The following is a 25,290-nucleotide window of genomic DNA, read 5'->3' on the forward strand; positions in this document are numbered from 1 at the left end:
CACACTCTATGCTTTGAGAATTGACACTGAAATTTTTCATTTTTTGATTTCATGCATGTACGTGTTCCAGATTGCATGGGCTCTGAACAAAGGGGTCAAGCAGGAGTACAAGCAGTTTTGGGATGTGGACCTCGGTGTCACATACATACCTTGGGAAAAGGTGAAGCTTGATGACCTGGATGACTTTGCCGAAGGAGGAATCATTGACCAGGAGACTGTTAATGATGGTGAAAAGAAACAAATTTATGTGTTAAATTCTTCCTTAAACATTTAACAAGGAACAGATATCCAAACACATGCAGATTTTGGCAATTAATGTTAGATTTGTTTTCTGGTCCATTTCTTCAGTTACTTGATTCTGTCTGATGGTTTTAACACCCAAAAGTAACACTCCAACTTTGAGAACATTTCTAACATTTTCATATTTTTGTGTGTTCCTTATAGAGTGGGAAACAGCCAAGAATGCTGAGCCAGCAAAGGAACTCTCAAGTCAACCTGTCAGTACTGAAACTACAGTAGCATCCAACACCCAGACTGAAACCTTTAACCAGCAGGTCACCATGATGCCAGTGCAGGTACCGTAGAGGCTGCAGTTTGAGTCGGGGGGCCGCAGTGGTTCTTAACTTTGACAGAGGGGCCAGGCCAGGAGCCAATTTGTGTGAAGTAATATAAATGTCATTACATTAACACTTGCCTTTAACAGGGAGCATATTCATATACTTATTTTTGTAATAGAGAAACTTGCACATCATCATTTCATTTTGTATCTTTTGTCTTATTTTGCTTAGTTGCCAGTGGCTCAGGCTGTTCCCAGTGTGGGCTTGGTGCCTCCTACCTTCCCTGTTGCCATGGGCATCCCTCCACCAGGTTACGGACCACCACCTTTCTTAAGGGCAAGCTTCAATGCATCACAGCCCCCACCAGGTAAATGATGCAAACCATCTCTTAAGGAACAAATGTGCAGAAGTGTACCTGCTTACACAAAGTTGTTTATTGTTGTGCAGGTTTTATGCAGGCAGCACAGGCGGCAGGCATGGCTCCAGCAACTACTTGTGAGTGTCTATGGCATACTGTCCTCAGCTTAAAAGTGATTATTGGGAAATTATTGTCAGGGACTGAAACGTTCTCTCCTGTGTCTGCCTGTAGCGCTCGTGCAACCTTCAGTGGCAACCAGTCAAGATGTTATCAAGGAATCACCATTCGGCTCCATGATTCCTCCAACCAGCACCATCCCTGGTGGTTTCATGGCCTCAGCTATCCCTGGAACTGCTATGTTCAACCCAGTGGGAGTCCCGACTCAGCAAGCTACCAATGAGAAAACAGCCCAGTCTGCTGATGGTATGGAAGCCGCTGCAGAGCTTACTCGTCAAGGTGAAGTAACGCGTTTACACATGATATTTTATTTCATAGTGTCCTTTTCATTTCTTGAGTATATTAACATTCTTAAAGTAGTTTGACATTTATGTTTGTCATTGTGTTTTGACACCAGGTATGCAGAATGCAGTCCGCAGTGGAATGGGTCTCCTTGGCATGCATCCTCCATCTTCCCTCGCACACCCACTGCATCCAACGGGTTTGGCCGGCCAGAGAATGCCTGGTCTTCTGCCTCTGGATGTACGACCAAATATCCTGCAAACTGGGATTGCTGGTCGCTTCCCACTCCTGATGCAGCAGGGCCCCACCCAGCAAGGTTCTGGTCTTCTTGACAGTCCACTCCAATCCCAGGCCCGCGCCAGGGGTCCTTTCTCCCAGATGGACCCCTTCAACAGGGCCCCAACCATAACTAATGAAAATGTGTCCAAGACAGAAGATGAATCGTCCTCTGGGGCTGATGAGGGCAAAGACCAGGACTACCGCTTCCCTCCAATGGAAAAGCAGAGTACAGGCCTGCTGAGAACCCCCCCACCAGAGCATAGGGAGTCTCTAGGAGGTGGTGGTGGGCCAGCTGGTGGTGGAGGAGGAAGACCTCCCTTGCTCCAGACCCCAGGGACCCAGCCAGCCACCAGAACTAGCTTAGTGGGTCGTTTGCAGGCTCTCGCTGGCTTCACTCCTGATAGCCGGTGGAACCAGACCAGAGGAGACTTCGATGAACGAGATGGCATGAGGGGAGGTCTACAAACTCCAGCGGTCCCAAAAGGCTTTCAGGAGGAGCGCCCCACACCCGGGCAGAATTTCCCTAACCGCTTTGACAACCGTTCTGGAACAACTGGAGGAGCGGTTAGCGTCTCAGGCAATTCTGGAACTGTTGGGGGGCCACCAGTCTGGAACCGTGGTGGTACTGCTGCAGCTCCTTTTGACAGTGAACTACATCAAGATCTAGATGAGCGACGGCGTCCATGGGACAGGCAAAGAGACAGGGATGAACGAGAATTTGAATTCAGGAGGGAAATGAATGGCAACCGCCACAGCCGAGAGAGGGAGCGTGAACGCGACCGGGAGAGAGACCGGGAGCGAGGCCGAAACCGAACCAGAGAGCACGAACGTGAGAGAGACCGTGATAAAGAAAGAGACCGCGATAGGGAACGCGAACGTGGAAGCTGGACACCTCTTCTCCCTCTCCCCACACCTCTGCTTCCAACTCCACCTCTTAACCCCAACCTGACCCTGAATCAAGGCAAACTGCTTCCACCACTCAAACTGAACCCTCAGCTTCAGCCACGATTCCAGTCCCCCCTCCTGTCTCAAGCTCCGACCAAAACCTCTCTCTTTGGTCAGCCGTTGTCTCAGGTTCAGATTAAGTCTCCTATCCCGTCACAGAATGAAGGGGATGCCCCTGTGCTCCAGGTAGAAACAACAGCTGCATCTGAGACACTTCAAATGCAGTCGCCATCCTCAGTCCAGTCACCTGAGCCAGCATCTGAGAGAAAGGGTAAGACCCCACTCACTGATCTGTTTACTGAGCCAGATTTACCAACACGGCCTGAGACCCCACTCCAGTTAGAAATGTCATCCCAGTCCCCAGCCCAGCCCCCCTCCAAAACTACTGCTTTTCCAGAGAGTGAAATCCCAAACCAGGTCTCACCACAGTCCGCCTCCCAGGATAGAACTGTGAACTTCACACAAGCTGCCAGCCCCAGTGAAGAGATGGCTCTTTCTCCGGAGGAGCAGGGAAGCCCAGAGACGGAGGAGACACAAGATCTGGTCTCCCCACTCCAGCCGCAGTGGCTCAATGGATCTGGGATGGACAATAGCACTGTTGCTGAACCCACACCAGAGACCTCTGCTGAACCGTCTCCCGAGCCCACTCAAGAACTCACCTCCAATTCCCCACATTCTGAAAGTGAACTGGAGCAGCTACAGCTTGTCTCTACTAAGGACGTAGACAGTGAACAGAGTGAGTCCATGGAGGAAGCTGCGAGTCAGCCAGTGGTAGACACTGTCACAGACACTGAGGGGACATAATCATCACTCAGTAGGTAAAAGATCATTTTGTAAAGTTGTCTCTTATTCTCTGTACTCATGTTGGCAAGCCTCCACCACACGGGACATGGCGAATACTGACTTACATTAGTTATTGTGTGATAACAATAACAAATGATTTTATCACTCACAGATACCAGTGTACCTAAATAGAAGGCTCATTAGCTGTTATATTGATAGACTTTTTTTGTGTTTTCTTTTCTTCCCTTTTCTAAGTTGTTATCGCAACCCACCCATTTTAACTATTCTAAGCTCGGCAAGTTTTATTGAATTGCCTACCAAAATGTTAAAATTGTATATTGGGAAAATGCGCTTTGACCTTCCTATGGAAGAGAGTAAGAACTCCTGGCTGCTCTGCAATTGATTAAATGCCGTTACACACAATATTTAAACCACATTTGCTTGCCCCCATTTGTCTTCTTTTTGAAACGCTGCTGCCAAGTTTTCAATGACTGCTTTCGTGGTATCTCATGATGCTTTCTATTTCTAAGCAGAAGTGACAGACTGCACACAGTGAGACCAGTACAGCTGCTTATAATTGGGAAACAAATGGAAGATTTTAAAAATGAAACGATGTATCCCCAAAATAAATGTCTGTAATTGTTTCTAATTCTACAGTGAACATAAACGGAAAATTACATACTGGGGGAACGACAAAAAAGAACAGATGGATGTTCTAATGTTGGGTACATATTGTTTTAGTTTTGAAATAAACATGCTTTGTCTGTTTAAAACACATGCTTTAGGACTGTTTTCTGACCCAGGACCTGTGGAAACTGACTGCTTTACAGACTCGTACACATTATGTGCTGTCACCCCAGTCGATTTGATGTTCTCGTAACTCAAGTTGCTGCTATACCATCCATCCACAGAGCACTTTGTTGGATACAACCGTGGGACTTGTAGTTTTAGTTTCTAATGACGTCAGCCTGTATGTTTCTATTGCTGGATGACGGTTGAGGATGGGATTGTGCCTTTTCTGAATGGATTTGTCCTTAATGATGCTACACAACACTATCATGCGATGTACACAAGACTGTGTACATCTGAGTGTCAGACAGCTCTGAACATACTTCTACCTGCACAGAATTGACGGGCATACCGTTTGAATGGTAGCTGGGTAGTTTGTACAGCACTTGCCTAGAGAACAAGTCTATGTACTCCATCGTTCTGTGCATGCAGGCCTGTGGCCTTGTTTTAACCTTCCTGTCTCTCTTGTTTCATTTCATACTGTAGTGCTTTTCTTGAAACAATCTACTAGAGATCCATAGTCTGCTACTCTGTCAGACCAAATGTCTACTACAGGAGTTGTGATGTTGAATAAAAATTGAAGGTGCATCTGATTTTAAACCCTCTTATTGTCATGAATCCTGACTCAGGCTCATCAGAATATTCCTTGCACACACAACGTTTAAAATACAGACAATTTATATCCTGTAAACAGACATTAAGAGCTTAATTCAGCTAAAATGTAAAAAATATAATTCTATAAATAATATTACAAAGAATATATGCTTACATTTCTTCGTAATGTGTTGAAAAAAAATCTCACGTTGCATTATTTCCTAAAATAAAATCCATCACCACTGTAGATGCTGACTGTTTCCATAATCCGAGAAAACCTCCCGAGACTTGAGATGCTGAACAAAGGTCGGTCCCACTCTGTAGAAACACTGCCATATATTATTTCACACTTACAAACTACAATGCACTTGAAGTGCATTTTTCTGTCAATTCAATTGTCACTAAATCCTGGACTAGTGGGAAATAGATTCAGGCAATGTCAAAGCAAAATTCTTGAACTGTTTATCAGCAAGTCTTGGAAAGATGAAAACGCTTGATGGTGTGTACAATACACACATTCCAGTTTGTATGTCCATGAAGGGGCCATCATTTGCTGCATCGTTGCACTCGGTGTAGTACGCACTATGAGGATGTCAACAGGACAAAATTGCTTCGCGTGGATGTGTCTCACATCAGATTAGTTAATACGAATAAACTTCGCACAAATACATGTTTAATCTTGAGATCCGATCTTTTTCTACGCTTCCACCCTATCGGTGAGTCTTCCTTGGCCAAAGATCACGCCATTCACAACTTCTCAATAATTTATGGACAAACAAATCTGGATGAACTTAAAACTTCCTGTAACTGTCATTGATGCAGGTAATAAGGCGATAGGCAACAAAGACCAAATCTCTTACTTAAGCAGATGTAATTCCTAAATCCAAGCCGCCCACAAGAGACACTGGGTTTAAAAAAAGCAGCCATCTGGCACTTATATCTACAGTAGGAAATAAATGAGGAAGATGTACAGGAAGTAGGGTAAGATGCTGCCCGAGAGCGGCTGCTACAGCTGGAGAAAGCGCTTAGTCAGCATCACACTAGCACTAAGCTCATCTTAATACACATTTAAGAGCCAGCTAGTGTCAGAAAACACAAGCTAGAGAATTTATTCAAACAGCTGTTTACGTCATGGTGTCATGATGCTGTTTCAGCGATTTTTATTTTGCTGTGGAAGAAATGCCTAATGCCTTTGCTTCAAATGACGCCTGAGCTGGCACATCGAATTTTAATAAGTGCTAATTGTAGTTTCATCCTGATTTTAGCACCTGAGGTATGAAGTAGAGCTGAAAAGATCTAGTTGTGTGTCCAGTGTTACTCATTTTATACATTTTTGCCTTACTAAAAATTTCCTCCCAGACTCCCCAAAAGCCTGGGCAGTCATCCAGGTCCAGGCTCCTCTTGACCTCCCCACAGAAAACTGACCGGTTCCGACTTCAAATCAACTACCAACTACAAATGAAAATACACACAATACTTGGCTAGTTCTTTCTTTTTACCAGTAACAAAAAAACACTCTGAAGGGTGCTCAGAAAATGCATATCTCGGCCAAGGTTGCAAAAAATTTCCTGGATCCTCCTAAAAATGTAATCACTTCTTCCACGTTCCATTAGCCACAAAACATGTCAAGGACTCTTAGATATTGCCAACAAGCACAGGAAAAAAAATTGTCATGACATTACACATTTCAATTTGCCTTTCAAATGTGGTATCCTGTGCCAGTGTGTTTCAAATTCATTGTTATCCATATATAAACCCTTATCCAAGCACTTAGAAACAGCAAATTAGACCAGACCTGTATCTGAAGCTTACAACAGCCTAAGTATCCAACGCCTAAACGATAATGGCATGAGATAATAAACTACTAGAGCATACCGCAGTGGTAGTGCTACTGTGTGAGTTTGACTGTAGCTCAAAGACACTTCTGGAGAAAGTCCATTCAAGTGATGAGGTTTAAAATTTAGCCTGTAAATTACTGGTGATATGTTCTGAGGAAACTATAAATCTCCTGGTCTGATACGGCTTAAAAATGTCAAACGAAAAGACTAAAATGTCTCTATTAGGAACACTTTTAATTATCGCTGGTTTTATTGAAGACTGGTGGTTACTTTCCACAACAAAAATTGCTCTCCTGCTGTCACTAAAACTGAAGCGTGTCTCTGTAGTGTCAGTACCGTGTGTGGCCATTAGAGGTCAGTGTGGCACCGCAGCTCTGCGCAGACTGGGTGCGACAGTTCAAAATCTGCAGTGCTGTCTCTCGCCTTCTTTGGTTCACTCTGATGGAAACAAATAAGAACAGACCAGAGTCATAGCGAAGTATTCCTACATAAGAAATACTTTCTTTTGAGTCAAAAACAGGCTCAGGTAAGGGCATGAATGATTTTATCGCATACCTTTTTTTTTTTATTAATAAAGGAATGGTGAATAAGTGAAAATAAGGTCATTTAAGGATGAGATGTGGCTCCCCTCTGCAGCTTGCTGCATTCTTAATTTATTAAAGCGATTGAGTACATCTCCCAAAGCATCCGGAATGAAACTGGCTTCAGATCTATCGTGACGAGATACACAGATACCTTATTCTTAAATGGTGTAGTCTGTGCAAAGTGAAGAGTATCTGTCTTGGTGTGGCTGCTCATGAATAAATGAGTAGAAACGATGAGTTGGAGCAAAAAAAAAAACCCATGAAGCCATCAGTCTTCTTCTCCATGTAGTTATGCAGGAGAGGAATTCCCTATCTCAGTCCACACTTTGCAGTCGCTGTAATTACTCTCCACTGCAGGAGTGTACGAGTTTCCCTGCATTCAGGGAGCCACCGCCTGCCTGACTCCCCAATTATCAGAGCCAGCAGACTCTTCAGGACCAGAACCAAGTGTCCAAAGTTGCCCCGGAATTTGTGAGTAGCATCCTGCTGTAAATTGGCTCGGAGAGGGAGCCAGGTCAAAGAGGAGTGTGAGTGAAGGTAGTTGGAGCTGGTTGTTGTATGCAGATTCAGTGTCCTGTTTGAGAGCAGGGCGTGTACTGATTCAGGATTAAACAGAAGCAATTTAGCGTCTCTCTAGCTGTTCTAGTGGGAGTTGAATTTCTTGCAACCAGAGGGAGTTTATTTCATACAAGTGATGATAGAAAAGTAGTCAGGACAGTGTGAAGCTAATGATGGCCATCAAACACAAAGCACAGAACATGAATAAGTAATTAGAGACGCTCAGTCATTTGTGGATTTCTATGCGGAGTTTTTTTAGTGGACTCAGGCAGCTTGGTAGAGAAGTCTGGAGACACATTTTCTTCCACATTTCTTGCTGTACTGTATCTGGTTTGTGTGGTTGCTTTACGATGGTAAAGCAGAGTTTATTCTTGTCCCTCTTAGTCAGTCCTATTACCACTGAACCTGGTTTTCATGTTGTAAGAATCCTTAACCTCGTTAATGGGTCTGCAAAGGGCTAGTGCTAAACCTTAACTTACTGATGTTCGTCCCCTAATACTGTATTTGCTCATTTTGCATAAACACAATGTAAACTTAATGCTCATGAGACTTTAAATTGTTTTCTTTCTTTTTTTTTTAGTTATGAAGCAAAGTACTGGATAAATGAAAACTTTGTGACCTGATGGTGACACTAAACAAAATGTTAGCATCAATAAATTTCCCTCTTAATATATTTAAAAGGGACAAGAAATGTCTGTAAAAACAGAAACGTGCGCCCCATGGTGGCATTAATTGAAAAAAAATCCACGGATCACTGAAGTCATACGAATATATCTTCTGGGGATCATGAACGTCTCTGGTTATTTGTGTTCCAGAGTTTCCAAAATGAATTGCTATAATGAAGAATTTGACTTTCCTGGTAGTATAAATGAAACAACAGTAGGGTTCATCCTCAGGGAACAATGATATCTGTACCGGATCCAAGAATGTTGTCACTTTTCATTTCTGGAGCGTAACTCAAAAATCTTTTAACACTCAATTAAGAAACCTACCATGCACAACAGCCATGGTTGGAAATGGTTCCCCCTTGCTATTTAGGGGGTTATTATTGTTTGTTTGTTTCCCCTTTGTTTCCATGGTTACAAGCTGACTTTAGGCCCACTTACGGAGATTTTTCTCACATGAGACTTTCTGGGGCATAACTCAAAAACTGATATTTTCGCACTAAACTTTATGTACATATGTCCCATGTGCTGGGGATGGTCCTGTTGACATTGTTGGACTTAAAAACATCTTATTTGTTACTCTTTTTATTTTGAAAGTTGGTCTATTTGTCAACTATTTCAATTAATAATGATTACAATTAACAAGCCCAACTGAAACAGCTCTCTTCGATGCAATGCATTTGTGGCAGCGGCTCTTGTATTTTATTCTTATTATAATGTGGATGATTCTGTTTCATCACAAGGGTCTTTTACATTAAAAATTTGGTTTCCTCCAGATTGAACCTCACAGAACTGCGAGCTTTGCTAGAGATTCTGTTGTTCTAATAATCACTAGACGTTTCTTCCTGAGGTACACCAGATTTATTCCAGATAACACTGTTGACTCTTGCTCTATTTCTGTTCTTTGAAGGTAGTGACTGGACTCATTTTGTCCCCAACTTTCATCAGCATATTTCATTTCATCCTCTCTTGGAGCAAAGAAAAGGATGGAAAGACTTTTTTTTTTATAACTTGCCAGGAGCAGGAGGAGAGGAAGCCTGTGTTTGCCAAGTCAGTGTGTGTTTGCATACTGAGGGGGAGTGTGTGTTATCAGTGGTCTACACGCCTGTCGCTCACTACCTTTTCCTATTACACTAACTAATGTATATACAGTGTATGTGTTGGCAGTGTGTCACAGTCCAACCAGAATCAGACCCATTAGTGCTAACATGGTTTACACAAGCAGACACAGTATACATCCACACCCCAGGACTGATTTCTATGGTTCTGTTAACGTTACACTCCGATCGTTCCCGTCCGTGGTCTCAATTCAAAAAACAAATATCAGTAATCCTTCACCATGTTTGCATCTCACCATCAGCCCAAAAAAGCATTTCCCCAACACGACTTTCTCATCAGAACCGTTGTTTCAATCCTTCTGCGTTCTGTCTCAAACTGTCTCTGCTTCTTGTGGGCTGAGCATTGCGTCCAAGGAGGGTTAAAGGTCGCTGCCGTTGGAGACACAGGGATGAGTCTTGAGAGAACCCAGGAGAGGGTAGTCAAAGAGACGACAGCAAACACCTGTCCTGAATTTCAGAGTGGATCCAGTCATGATTCATGGCCTGCGGGGTGTAGTGTGTTTGTGTGTGATCTGGGTGACAGGAGAACTTATTAAATCTGCCAACACAAAGAGGAACATGCGTACATTTGGGGGGTGGGGGTGTTGCCGAACTGCTGAGCCAGCAGTGCGAGGGATTGACGGCGCAGCACATTGTCTGGAAACGGGGCAATACGAGATGCAAACCCCTGCAATCATCCGTCCATCAGAGTGGGACAGAAAACTTATCGACGTCAAACCAACTCATTTAAACCGCATTCACATCAACTTTAGGATCTTATAGTTCCAATTTTGCACGGGGCTTGTCTGATACAGCTTCTGCACACAGCCTCAATTTATAGACGATCATTTATTTCCATTTTGTTCTCATGCCTGTTGCCTCCATTCACACGTCTGTCATCATTTGGAAGGCTATAAAATAACTAGAGTAGAAAACCTGGTTATTAAAGGCTGACTCAGCGTCTTCCAGCAGATGTGACACCTGGTTCATCAGCCGGTAAAACAAGCCTCATTGTTTCCATGAAGCGCTACGGCGACTGCGCGTCGACCTGCCCACATGTGTGGCAGTGCCGCTACGTTGGATGACGCTGCAACTCGCTGGCGATTAGCCCCCAAAGGCCCTCCCACCCCAATCAATCGGCCTGTTTGTTGTGATGTTTATGATCCCCTCCGGAGAGACGGAGCAGACGAGTCGAACTAAAAAGATAACTCCCGACTCGGGGGGGGGGGGGTCTGACTGATCAAGGTGCTGTGATCAATCCCATGGGTTTCTTTCATTGATGCCTTTGAACCTTATTTACCGTTTGCGTCCAAATGGAGCCATATCAAATTATTTGGAATAGGTTTTGATTCATAGAACTATAAAAATGTATTTTGTTATTTTGAACGGCACAGTTTAATATTATTAATATTATTGCATTGTAATGAAATTAAAATAAGTGAAAAGTGCTTTCAAATCAGCCCCATGTGTCAGTTAGCATACTATAGAATTATGATTGTCGAGTGCAATTAATTTAAAGCATTAATATTTAAATATAAACTACTTTTTCTTGTGTAGACTTTGTATATGATTACAAGCACAATAATGGTTCTAAATAATAAGGAGTGATGTCCTGATGCAGTGCTGCAAATTTAACATGTAGAAAATCTTTTGATTTTTACCCTGATGACTGAAATATATGAATTTTGAGGGTAAAAACTAGAGTCTGTGTTCCACCCGTTTGCTCCTGCTCTAACAGATCATACATCAAATCACAGTGAGGATAATTCATACTGAAACAAGAAGTGTTTAATATCAGCTTTATATGCAAAGAATAAAATAGTTGCACGGTTGAACATTTTCCTCAGACCTACAGGAAGACATTTTCGAGCTTTGGCTGATTAATATGGACAAAAAAAACAACTTGTCATCCTACAGGTTGACCTATGAGAAGAGCCGTCATCCTGTCGAGCAGTTAACCCCGCGATGAATACTTAAACCTCCCTCCTGTCACTTCCCCAATCTGTTCTGTGTGTGTGTGTGTGTGTGTGTGTGTGTGTGTGTGTGTGTGTGTGTGTGTGTGTGTGTGTGTGTGTGTGTGTGTGTGTGTGTGTGTGTGTGTGTGTGTGTGTGTGTGTGTGTGTGTGTGTGTGTGTGTGTGTGTGTGTGTGTGTGTGTGTGTGTATGTGAGTGGAGACTTTGTTGATATCACCCACCAGGGTTCCCCTGCTGCCCCGCTGATGGGGATTAAACATTCATGATCATGTTTATTAATGACCAGCAGGCATTAGGGATCTCCAGCCTGTCACACAAGCACACAAACACACATTTTTTCCTCAGTAAAATACACATTTTCTCACACACCTACACAATCTTCACCTCCTTCACACACCCTCTTCCTCCCATTCCTGTCACATATATCAAAGACGCACTAAGATACACTCCTGTATTTAAAGCAAACAGAACACATACAGATTTCCCCTCACTGCGTCTCCATTCCCATCGCTCCCAGTGGTGGAGCGCCGGACAGAGGAGCTCGCTGACAACATCTGTGACAGCCAGCCCCATCAGGGTCTGTCCGTGGCAGATGTCACACCAGCATGTGTGCGAGAGAGTGTGTGACACGTAATCAGGGTCCAAGAGTCAGTCACCCACAGGAGAGGGGAACGCTCTCTTCCTTCCTTTTTGCCGACGGCAGCTCATCATCCTTCTCAGAATTATTGAGACCAAAGCTCCTCAGCAGCTGGGAGATCATCCACATCCCGATAAACAACAGCAGACTGCTGTTATTTGCAAATTATTTAACGTTTTTTTTTGGAATACAGTACAAAATCAAGATAATCAATTATTGATTAAAAAATACAAGCATTAGAATGAGATTCAATCGACTATTTGAATTCCAGTACAACCTGTTGCTGTAAATAAATAAGAAAAATTAAATTACAGCAGCCAGCCTTCAACATATTAATAATAGGTCTGGAGGAGGAAAGGTCTATAGATGAGAGGCGTTTGGTGGTTTGATGGCAGCGAGAATGAAGGAACATGAGTGCTGATTTGTTGGCTGATGACACCCCCGGCCTGAGGGCAGGGCAACAGACTCTCCACAGAGTAAACGATCGGATGAGGCCTGACACGTTTTCTCAAACATTTGAACAAGGTCATGATTACTGCCACATCACACGTTTCCAGCACCAAGCATTTCAGAGCAGAATTCAGACCCGTCCTTCTTGATGCTTGATTGAGCAGTCTGAGGTCTCTTGCAGTATTTGCTGGTTCATGAAGTGCCGCACATGTCGAGTAGGGTCAGGTCTGAAAAGCACACGGACCAGTCTAGTATCTGGATGCTGTTGTTCAGCAGCTGGATGCCAGCAGATGCTAATAAATAAAAACAACCCAGTGAGTTCCTCTCAGGGTTTATGGAGCCTCCACTGATGTGAAAGCTACCGGCGTAACGTGACGCTCCAGAGAATGATGAAAATCCATTTTTGGAACCAGTCATTTAAACCATGGTTTAAATGACTGGATTCATGTCTTTCCGCTCCAGCGCCTTTCCCTCCAAACTACATTTAAGAGCAATGCCCATGTGCCCTTTTTAAATTCCATATAAAAACTACATGCGTTGCTCTGCAGCCTCTGCAATTATATGACAAATGAGTGATGAGCAAAAGAGCGCTGATGCTGCACCGCTCCCCTTCGCCCTGCCTGATCCTCTCTCTCCTCCATCTCTTCTCTCTCCTGCGGTCATTCCATTCTTTGCCCTCGTTATTCTTCGTTCTGCTTCCGCTCCTCAACCCTCTGACCATTTGCCCCTCACCTCTCCACCCCTCCAGCTCTTGTTCTAAACCTTCTCCATGCACATTTTTTTACTCCCCAGTGAAGCGTGTTACTATCTGCTCAGATCCTCTGACAACTGAGCCTCTGGTTGGGGGGGGTTGCAGCCGGGTTCAAAACCTACCAATGTCATTTAAAAAGGATCTTTCATGTTATTTTTTAAAAATAGAGACAGAATGAAAATAAATTCCTAAAACCTATTCCTAAAACCAGAGAGAATCCAGCTCTTGAAGAGGGATCTCCAATTAATTAGTTTTTGCAGCCTTTAAGTCAAGAAATGAGAAACAATAGTTTGTGCAAATCAAAACTTGACATGGTCAAAGTGCTGTGGGAACTGTTGGTTGTGCCCTTCTAAATGTGCTGCATCAATGTATTCTATTATATCTGTTAAAAATGAAACTAAAACTATTTATCTTGTTAAATTGTTACTTGTCTAATCTAGATAGTGTTGTTGTTGTAAGGCAGTGTGTGCTGACTAAAGTAACGACACGGAGAGGGACATAAAATAGTTTAGTGTGAAATATTCTTGTGCAACATTTCTGAAAGCAGTGGAGTTCTTTACGGTGAATGTTACCAAGTGGAATGAAACCAAATCAACAGAGTAGAAAAAAAAAAAGGATATGTTCAGAACCAGCAGTGCTTTCAGTGGGTGGGGTGGTCAGAGCAGAGGGTTGATACACTGTAATATCTGATGTCTATAATAATGAATTATCACAGTCGGTCTCTTTCCCATCCACTTTAGCCACCTCACATTTTCTCTTCGTCCCTCATCTGATCGCTTCCCTCTGGGACACCAGGTAGAAAATGAGGATCATGAACCTGGCTCTCATTTTGCTTTTTAAGAGTCACTATATTGGAAAATGGGTCCTGGTCAGACCTGACCGCTCTGGGCCTTTGGGTGGGGGAGGTAAAATGGTGGAGGTAGGAAAAGGGGGACAGCTAGGTATCAGCCAGTAGATCTAGTGAACCTGGATAATTCTATTTTATTACAACTCAGATGTTATTGTGTTTGTAGCTTTGGATTCATCCTTGAGCAGGAAGGAACACGGATGCGTGTCGACACAGGAGGTGGACAAAATAAAAGAAGCATTTCAAATTAAACAGTGTTTTTCATCGTGCCTTCACATCTTCACCACAGAAACAGGTAAACTAAAAAATACAGCAATTAGTCGTAATTGTCAGCTTTCAAAGATGTGGTTCACTTGATTTAAGAGATGGATTTGCACATTTTAATGTATAAACAGATGTTGCCAGCATTTATAATAATATACTGTAGGTATTTATATTTTATCATCTCTTCTTATGTACCCCTGTCATGAATTGTGTTTATTGCACTGGTTCAAAAAGACTATTCATCAAACCAGTCAAACCTGTACATTAACTAGGAAATGAACTTTTGGCTGTACTGCCACAAGTAGGATTGACAGACACAAGTTAAACTTCAAAAAGGCCTAAATGAATTAATCAATTAATTAAAAAATGTAAATCCCTGCTAAATAAATTCAAGGGTTATTAGTGAAAACAAAGGTAGGCCAAGCCTGGAGCCCCGATAAGGAAAACATGATGCTGTTCGTCTGTAATGAACATGAGCTGGATTAACCAGCGATGAGGTCTCAGGGAAAAATAATCAGCTGGTGGCCCCTAAAAGCATCATTCTTTCCAGTCTGCAATTTGTAGATTAGTTTTTATATTAACACTGGCCTAAGGTTTACTGTGTGAAAACCAGATTTAGAAAGCATTTACTTTAATATGTATAAATGTCAGAACTAACACATAACCTTCTTAAAAGGCAAAAAAATAAAATATCGGTAGTTCAGTAGTTTACATTACACAAACTACTTTATTTTTTCCAATAGATGATGCCAGTATGTATGTATGTACGAAAAACAATTCCCATGACCTCCCAAATCACCAGAATAAACAAACTTCCAAAGAGGAAGAACTCCATCTTACAGAAAGCTCTAATATCCTGTTCAGGATTACTGGAGCAGTTGACAAAAAGCTCCTTCCACCTGCAACATGTTTCGATTCCTCTGCCTGCTCCCTGCCTCTCCACACAGAGACTGCCCTCATGCATAAATCTTGGAATAAACACACACCACAGCACACAGGGGAACTAATTTGATTCCACAGCTGGAATGAAAAATTGTCACATGCTAACATCCATTAGTTATTATTAGATGAGTAGGCTAATGGGTAAACACACATGGAGCGCTGCTACAGAAACCACAAACATCAAAGACCAGCTGCTACTAAATGGAGAAGTGTTGAATGCTATTCCTTTGTTCACAACTCCCCCACAAGTCCAGACAGCCGACCTTTGAAAATAAAAAAGCTAAATATTGATATCACCTTAACTCAAGTCTGTGAATTATATTTACTTTGCAGCCTGAAAGAGCTGCAGTTGTTTTCACTATTTGTGAACTAATCTATTGTTGCTACGTCTTTTAGTTTTTATGTGACACACATGTAGTTTACGATAATGATGGTGGAAGTGTTCCCACTACAAATTTATAACAGTTGTACTGTAAATCATTTTACTGTTTCACAAACTGAAATGGCAACCAATAGCAGCTTCATGGTAAGTGATTTCACCATTCACCTTGGCCCCTCTGTCTAAAATGTGGCCCCTTTGTCACCCCTGAAGAAGAAAAATCCTAGATCCATGGTCGGTTTTCCATTACATCTATTTTTTTGGTAGATGTTCTTCTATATTGTGATTTCTTAGGCAGAAGACATGTAAATCCATTAGCTTGCATTATGGGTAATGCAGGTTAAGGTATTTAATTATGTTCTCTTCCTCACAATGTAGGTTACTGTTACAGTAAGCTAATTAGCCAGGTATGCTATTTGGTCTAATTGTGTCTTGTGTGTAGAGACTTAAACACGCTCTTTAAGTTGAACATAACCTCCACCCAAGCCAAACAACTCTCACGTGTTTAGCCTGTCTGGTTGGTGTCCCACCCTTCCACAAAGTTCCATGTAAATCAATGACCTTAGTTTTTTGTGTAATTAGTGAAACGGACGTCTATCAACTTTAAAGAAAGTGAAATAAAACTGTACCTGCACTCTTTATCTATGCTGCAGCTGAATGTCAGACCGATAAAAACCCTCGATTAAACTCAGGAGAAACTGCCGACACACACATTAAACCACATGCTCCACTTTCCGTCTTTGCTGTGTATTGTCTGCTTTACATCGATGCACAAACAGCAATGGTTACCTACATTCATTAGTGCAAAGAAAGCAGCATAATAGACATATTTTGAATAGTCCACATAATGGGAAAGTCACAGTCAAAATAAAACCAGGCAATATCCCATAAACAAAATGATCAATTGCAGTAAAATTCAGTCTGATATGATACTGAGTGATCTAATGCAGTATAACAGTCAGTAGGAAATATCACTAACTTAACTTAAAAGAACCAGACATAAAAAGTGAACAGGTGGGTGCAGTTATACAGTATATGATCCCAACGCACACACAGTGACTCATGACCCATGTGCCAACATACAGTAGTGCATGCATACAAACCAATTTACAAATCTGGCTAATAGAATCTGGACCTGGGCCAATATCTTTGGGTTTCTATTCTTTCCCAAAATCCAACCTCTCACCAAGATTCATGAAAGTCTATTTAAAATATTGTGTGTAAACCTGAAAATCCAAGAGACAGAAACGGATGAATACAAACTCCTTCGCTGAGGTAATCAACGTCTTGAACTTTTATTAATGCTTTATTGTCAAGGTTCAAAGAAGGCCTTGTTCTCTTAACTGTGTGGAGTTGGTGCTAGTAATGCCAGTTCTGTGCTCTCTGTAGAGGAACCAACAGACAGACCTGCTTGAAGTTTATCCCCAAGGAGATGTTTAAAAACTGCTTTATGAGCCTCAAATGCAAACTTTGAAATATAAGCTCACCAGCACACAAGCTAATCCATTGTTTCCTTGCGTGGCTCCACAGAGCCTGTAAACAAACCAGTCCAGACAGTTTTTAAGGGGAAGTATCAGTTTACCTTTAACAGACCGACTCATTCATTTCCTATTTTGCTTAAAACCAGAGCTGCCTGTCCAGTGTTCGGTGCTTTCTGTTACTCCTCGTCATTCTGGTGATTTTGTGGTAATGAGCAGGAGTGGTTTTAATTAAGAAAGTGAAATGAGCACATTTTAACCACATCATTTTAACAACCTTGTACTCCACTGCCTTTACATGGGTGTGAAAGTGTTTCTCAGCGGGATGCGAGGAGCTAATGGGTGTGAGAATGTTACCTTTAGTCGATTGGTGGTGAGACAGTCACTGTCTTAATGGAGCGATAATGGCCCATTTGTTTCTCACATGTTCTGTGTTTTGTTGGTGATTCACGAAGAACAACAGTATCACCAACAGTGCTACGTTATGTTAATTAGAGAAAAAGTAATTGTGCTGTTGCAGTTTAGGGATAGAATTAGAACGTCTGTCACTCCCAGCCTTGGACCTTCTGATCCTAGTAGAATTGGATGTCCTGATTTCAGTTTGTCTGGTGCTCTGATTGAATTAGAAGGAGGACAATTTGTCCTGAATCACATAAAATGTTAAAGTAAATAATTACATTTTGCTCATTAGAAACAACCTTTGCCATGTTACTCCTGAATGGAGCATTTGAATTTCTAGTTACGTGTGTTGGCTTGATGTGTGTTAGTCTCTGTGGACTTGGTGAGCTTATGATGAGTTAATCAGACGTCCTTCTCTTTGCTGAGGATTCCCACAGGCTGGACTTGCAGTCATTTGACCAGCAGTGAGGAGATTTGAAGAAGCTTAAAGTGTTGCTCCCTCCCAGACATACAGAATTCCTTTTTCTTTTTCTGTGAGTCTATTAAAGACAAGTCCAGGCCTCGTCTTTCTTTGAGGAGGTAATCTCCCTACCATCACTCAATTTTATTTCATGCTCTTAACTTTTGAATTGTCATGTCTGCCCTACATCCAGTTGAAGAAGATGTAAAAATGGGCACTTGTGTGTTTTTCTTGGTGCATTTTTAGATTGAGGTCTGATGCCACATTGACCACATGCTGCGCTGTCCAACATCACATTTTCTCTGTCCATGTTTGGACGTGGTACGGTGCCACTGTGTGGATGAACATGATTTCTACTATTACCAATAGTCTTCTTAGACTCTGCAAATTCACTTTCCGAGAAAGGTCTGGCAGCATGCTGTTTTTGAGTGAATATAGGGTGATGATGTACCCGAGAGGAGTTGGTAGAAGTCTGTGCAGGTCAAACAGAAGGATATACAGGGATAAAGAGAAGGCTGTGTTTCGTTGAATTTTCTTTGTGTATCGCTGAAGACTTAGGACTTCAGGGAATTGTAGAACAGATTTCACTCTTTCACACAGCAGATGCTCAAATGTGTCCATAAAGCTCATGTGAGCTTTATGTTATACTTCACAATTCTTATACTGTATGTAAAGTGAACACAATCCGATGTTGGCTTCAGACGCTGAATATTCATCACACTTAATGGCATCGCTGTCAACAGATGAATCCACATCTTGACTCATATACTGCATGAAACATAAAGAAAGATGAGACAGATGACACATTCATTCATTCATTCATTCATTTTCTGCCACTTTATCCGCCGTGGCGGGTCACGGGGAGCTGGAGCCTGTCTCAGCCGGCATAGGGCGTGAGGCGGGTGACAATTTGGGACCGGCCAATCAACCCGAAGCGCATGCTTTTGGAGGTGGGAGGAATCCGGAGAACTCGGTGGGAACCCACGCAGACACGGGGGGGTAACATGCAAACTCTGCACAACCCGGACCCGCTGTGTTGTGAGGCGACAGCGCTACCCACTGCGCCACCGTGCTGCCCACAGAAGACACACATAAATATAACATACAAATAGAAATTCATTGCCAAAGTGTAATGTTGTGATTTTTATTCTTTTTGGTTTTTATCAAGTTTTATTTGTATATAATAAGTGTGAATCGTGAGATTCAAGTACTTTAGGGCAGCAAGTACCATCACACCCACTTATTACTCCCACCAATTCAACAGGAAAATATACTTATAAAAACAGAAGCCTCTGTGGCTAACTGCATAAACTATGTCTCTGGATTACATACAAATTCAGTTTCATGCTATCCTCTGTATAAAGAGTGGTCTTCTTCTTCTTCAGGAATCACTGCTGCTCTTTGCACTGTGGAGTGATTCTCTTGTCACATGTCTGCAGGCTTTACCTTCGCAGCCATGTTTGGGGTACACTGGGGGTAAACAGTAGCAAGAGATAAACCACACACCGGTGATTTTCTCTGGATCTACACACAGTTGATGCTCAATCTAGCCATAATCTGAACAGTAGTGATAGTTTGTGCAGTAGTTATTAGCGATCATATAAGTTACACATCTATTGTGTATACCTGTGCATCTAATAGTTAATGTTTGACTGAAATAAAAAGCTCTCCTCCAGCTCTTGTAGATTTGAGCTCTGTCTTTGTCCATCCCCCTTCTCATTAAAAGCTGTCTCAATCCATTCTTCACAGACAGGGTCACAACCCCCCCTCCAGCCTGACTCGTTACTCTGTCACACCTTTCTGATAGTTTCTCCACCTCGAACTCAAGTAATCAACATCCCTCCTGCTACTCTTCCTCCTAAATATCCATGTGGCAGACAGGCGGTCAGACAGGCAGATGATGTAAAATGCGTGGGACAGCTCCATCACATGCTGTATATGGGTTCTCACTCACTTACAGGTTTATTTATCATCTGATGGCAGGTCTACACACCTCCATCAAGCCTCTGCCTGCTGCATCAGCTGGGTATATTTCTGCACATTTAAAAAAAAATGTTCCAGAGTAATTTTTACAGTTTGAGGATTTAACCCATTAAAAACCAATTTTTCCAGGGTTCTAGTTTTTACAGTGGAAGCTCTGAGGTTTTTATCTAATGAAATCACATGTTCAGGAAGGTAAATCAGGCTCTTAAGTGCCCTGTCTGTCCTTTAATGAATAACAGTGGCCTGAGAGGTTGGCTGCTGCTGACATGCATTCACTGGTTGTCGTCATTGATTTCTTGTTACTTAGACCCTTAGGAGACCAAGAGCCATCACATGGATAAGATCTGTCATATTCAATTAAAAGCCATTCCAAAATGCCTTGTTTTTTTTTATACCATATCTCCCTTCTGTGTGAAGATTTCCTTTGTCTATTGTGCGAGCCGTTGCAGTCGTCTATTAGTTGTGGTGGAGGCTTTAGTTTCAGCTGCTGTGATGGAATTATTTTTGGTTGTGGTATGACTTTGTCTAATTATGTGCAGACACACCTGACAACAGCGCCTTTCTTGTGTTTTTAGATGCCATCTTATAGCAACATCTATTTTTGCTTCAAGACGACTCACGGATCGCCTTCAACAACAGGCCGTCGGCCTTTGACGCAGCCATATGAGACTATTTTCTCCCGACCATAGCAAGCCATTAAAGGCTACGTGACAAATGAGGGAGGAAAATGCATGTGGAAGCTAAACAGGACAGGGCTCAGATGGTGGTAATAATGGCTGCAACACATTGTGGTGAGAAGAGTGAGAAAATCACTTAGCAGGGAATCTTGTGTGCCCTCCCCTTACTCTCACATACAGTTACACACTCACCTCCGTATTACAATGAAGACCCTAGTAGGGTGGCAGAGCATTGAGGTGACAGTCAGGATGGATGGAGCGGAGGTGTTGAGAAGTGGATGAGGTGTGATAAGAGTGCAAATAGGTGTGTGAGCCCATTTCCTCCTGTCTATCTGGAGAATATGTCTTTGGTGTCAGCAGAAAAATACTAACCGCTGGATGGAGTTTTTCTGCTCTTCTTATTTATATAAATAAATAAACTGAAGCCATCACTGGCCCTTCAACCAGTCCATCCCTGAGTTCGAGGAAGTGGCCTAAACAGGAGTGTTGACTTGACAGGCTAGAAGCTTGGTGTCTGTCAGAGACAAGCATATTTAATCAGCAGGGTGACACATAGAGACACCTGAATTCATCCTGAAAGATTCCCTGCAGAATACTGTATTACACATTGGACGGGGATCTGCAGCACCTCACTGATGACAAAGAAACAATGGATTGCTGTGGTAATCATGGTTTAGAACAGTGGTACATCTATAGCAAGGGTGTTCAAAAATTTCGGCCCATGGGCTAACTGCATTTTATTAAAATATAATGGAATATGGCCTATGCATGAAACTTGTTCTGGAATGGTAATTCTTAGGCCCCGTCCACACGATGTCGTAACTTTTTGAAAACACAACTTTTTTGTTGCGTTTACGCCTTCCGTCCACACGACAACGCAGATATCTGGAACGAAAACGCAACTTTTTAAAAACACTGGCCGAGGTGGATTTTTAAAAAAAATGCTGGGACTGTGTTGTCGTGTGGACGGTGTATCCGCAACTTTTTAAAAACGCTGATGTCTTGACTGCGACGAAAACCGCTGTGACGTCATATTTATGGGCCTGTGTTTGCAAACATGATGGATGTACAAACCTTGTTGATGGCAGCATTCTTGCAGGCGTTTTGTGACAACAAAACACGGAGAATTCCTATTGGATAAAACTTGACTCAATACTGCCACCACATGGTTTTGCATGCTAATAGCCGTCTTTGAAAACACGCTGATGCGTTTACGTGTGTGATTTTTTTGAAAACGCTATTGTGTAGACGCAAATCGTTTTCGATGCGTTTTCAAAAAGTTGCGTTTTCAAAAAAATCCGTCATCGTGTGGACGGGCGTTAAGTTTCACAACTAGTGGCGCCAATAAGGTGTGAGGCAGTGGAGGTGTTAAAATGCACTGCGTCATCCACAAAGAAGCCGTCTGCTCCAAGACAGCAGGCCAGCCTCACAATGTGACGGACGAGGTTCTCAACATAATTTGACCACAAGGGCTGAACGACAGACAATTTCAAGCTTTCCTCTCTGACATTGAAGCTGAATGTGGGCATGTCCTTTACCAGTCTGACATCAGAAATTGACCAGTTTTTGAAAAAGAAGGACTGACCCGTTCATGAATTAAGTGACCCGCTATAGTTGTCAGACCTGACATTTCTTGTTGTTCTTAATATCACCTTAACACATTGAACGTCCACGAGGCAAAGAACAGCTTGTGCCACAACTCAACGCACACATAACCAGCAATTCTTAAAACTTCTGTTATTAAGACAGATATCAAGCTGTTCTCAATTCTCTTCCTTATGGAAGCACAAGAAGTGGAAGAAGTATTCAATTAGAACTTATAGAGATGCGATGCAATGATTCTCTAAAGACACAGCAACAACTTGTCTCTCTACCCGACTTCTACCGGAGTTTGGAAAAGATGTCTCTGATGGGATGCCACCCAAAAAAAAATTAAAGTCTTTTCGGTTGTCTCTGTTAACTCTGCACAAAAGCAGATTGAGAACCAAATTGACTGAAAGCCATCTCTGTGATGTCCCTCCCTTGGGAGACCTGCGCACGTTTTCAGCTGTCTCGTCCCGGCTCGGTGGATCACGAGTATTTAGGAATGTGGTTCGAAGGACCAAGTAGAATGACAGAGTTATTTTTCAGAGATCCTGTAAGAAACAATCAGACACACACAAAGACACAGGCAGACACAAGTTAACTTCTCAAAATGCAGGGGAGAGACCAGCAGATCCACAGTGTGCTCAGTTCTCCAGATTGCTGGTGCCTCTTGCAGTGTTTTGAAGTAGTCGAAGTAGGCGGTTACATTTCTCGCATATAGGTCATAATACTGTACAAGAAAAATGTCACAGATGTAATAGGAACCTCCCTTTGAATGTAAGTGGTTAACTGTGACGAGTGATTAATGATGAAATAATGAAACAATAATGAAGCACTGATAATAAAGACTGAATTCTTCCCTCACTGTCACATCTCTACCACCAAACTGACTGCAGACCTGCCATCCTTCTATTGCTATTTTAAAAATGTGCTGTTAGTCCTTTTGGCAACAACATAAATCAAAATTATTTAATGGAAATGTTTGATCTAGGCTGTTTTCTGTTGTATTAGTGAGTTATCAGACACAGTTGAACTACATTAGACTGATTTTGTTCATGTTAACTGTAATCGCGGACCGGCCTTTCGTATATTTGGACACCCCAGATCTAGACGAATAAATCAACAGATTAAAAAGCTTGACATGATTCACACTTCCCTGACAGTATGTTCATTTTAAACCAGGATGCAGAGTGAACTGAAGCTGCATACCTTGTGGCTGAATAAGTAAAAATGTTCCAGAGGCTGCTTGTAATGGAGACAGATATAAATCAATTTATGACAAAAAACATTCGAAGCCACCTGCCCGGCCAACAATAACGAAGAAATTACAAGACCTTCTTCATTCTGATGCTTTTAGAGATGATGGTAAGGAAGGAAGACACATCTGTCTGATCAGGGAGGGGACACCTTTGGCAGCAGGTGACTGTTCAAGAGGAATGAATGCTTTAAATTTAGGTCATAGAGTAACAACGACGATTGTCGCTAGTTTCTTTGTGTTTGAACGACTGAGGAGACCAAACCTGTTTCCGATCACACTGCCTATCTGTCCATCAGGCCATGCGACAGGGATGTTTGTGTTATGCAGAATATGAACACTTTGTCCGCCTTTCAAAGTAAACCAGCTGGCTGAGAACCTCGGGGCTGGAGGCTCTCGGGTCAAGGGTCAAACAGACGAGTAAATCCTCGTGGGACTACTGGTCCAAATTAAATAAGGGTTTGCCCAGTGGAAGCTGGATCACTCCTGAATTAGATGCATATATGGAAGGTAAAATGACAAGACTTCATTACAAACATGCTATATTCTGGCCGTGCAAACTCGTCTAAAGCTTGTTACAGAACCACACCCTACAGTGTGTATTGGGTAGAATACCCTATACACACCTGGCTATGCCTCACACCTCTTTTGATCCTACAACATGAAATTTAGGGGAAATTGGTCAATCCAAAATGTCCACAGGCATCTCTCTATGTACTGGCGATGCATTTGGGATGTACCCCGCCTCTCGCCACAGCCAGTTGGGATAGGCTCCAGCAAACCTGTAACCCGCAAGGTGGACAAGTGGCTGAAGACGCGAGGATTACAAGCGTTTCGTCTTCCAGAAGATGAATGAATGAACCTTTTGATGGCTCACTGTTTAGCACCACAGACAGGAGTCTTTGCTGGATGATCTCTCTGTTAAGGCCTCAAGGCATTCTGACTGTTGGTCCTGAGTCAGGCTTAAATTCCCCAAATATTTTATTACTTAAATACAACTGTTTTCTGTAGCTTTGGTGAAGGCAGCATTAAGTACACATCTGAATTTAGAAAAAAATTAGAAAAAAAATAATTAACAAATTTTATTTATTTATTTTCTAAATTCAGTATGACGTGTTATGGTTACATTTGGAATGTATTAGTGTTTTACTGTAATATCTGAACCCACTACTTTACTCCAGCTTTATTGATAACATGACTGCCCGCTGATGTCATCAGGACATCCCAGTTAATCATGTGAACATAGACGTACGAATGTTATTTTATTTAAAAAAAAACACACGACTCAAGCGTTTAATTCAATAAAAAAATCATAAAGTTTGATTTCGCTGAGAACCCGGGCACCACCGTGAAGTAACCCTGAAGGTCCGCACACCAGCGTTTGAGTACCTCCGTTTATTAGAGTTTTAACACGATGTAGTATTTGAACGCCCTGTACTCACGCTCCCCTTTCCACGGCCACCCCCCTCCGTGTGTCCGTGGGAAGGAGGAGTTTAACCCCACATTGTCTGGGAGGAGCCCGCGGTCTCTTGACGCTCCGTCCCAGGAACATTTGGTCTGGAGAGCGAAACGAAACGAAGTCCGCTCAAGAAAAAAAAAACGATTTTTACGCATCATTTGAACGCAACACCGGCGTCTGCGGAGAAAAGAGACGCGACCGCTGAGACCGGAGAACGTTCTAGAGCGGGAAACAGTCACCGTAAG

At 42.4% G+C, this 25,290-nt stretch overlaps 2 protein-coding genes across 4 annotated transcripts in view; both read left to right on the forward strand.

Moving 5' to 3' along the window:
• The window catches only part of tiam2a (TIAM Rac1 associated GEF 2a), a 28,162-nt gene extending 23,408 nt beyond the window's left edge, over positions 1 to 4,754 (forward strand). For both annotated transcript variants that reach the window (XM_068339355.1, XM_068339356.1), the window contains exons 15-20: positions 71 to 227; positions 445 to 575; positions 789 to 924; positions 1,005 to 1,052; positions 1,147 to 1,371; positions 1,490 to 4,754. In XM_068339355.1, coding sequence (XP_068195456.1) covers positions 71 to 227; positions 445 to 575; positions 789 to 924; positions 1,005 to 1,052; positions 1,147 to 1,371; positions 1,490 to 3,402 — 2,610 coding nt within the window. In that variant the 3' untranslated portion in view covers positions 3,403 to 4,754. The remainder of the gene's footprint in view (positions 1 to 70; positions 228 to 444; positions 576 to 788; positions 925 to 1,004; positions 1,053 to 1,146; positions 1,372 to 1,489) is intronic.
• Positions 3,368 to 25,290, forward strand: part of LOC137611254 (rho guanine nucleotide exchange factor TIAM2-like) — a 93,071-nt gene continuing 71,148 nt past the window's right edge. Inside the window, exon 1 of one of the 2 annotated variants that reach the window (XM_068339352.1) lies at positions 3,368 to 3,416. The gene's annotated coding sequence lies outside the window, so the exon portion shown is untranslated. Of the gene's footprint in view, positions 3,417 to 25,150; positions 25,286 to 25,290 lie in introns of those variants that run through there. The other variant, XM_068339349.1, reaches the window with a different exon arrangement.

Source organism: Antennarius striatus, chromosome 17 (genome assembly GCF_040054535.1).
Source record: "Antennarius striatus isolate MH-2024 chromosome 17, ASM4005453v1, whole genome shotgun sequence".
Lineage (NCBI taxonomy): Eukaryota > Metazoa > Chordata > Actinopteri > Lophiiformes > Antennariidae > Antennarius > Antennarius striatus.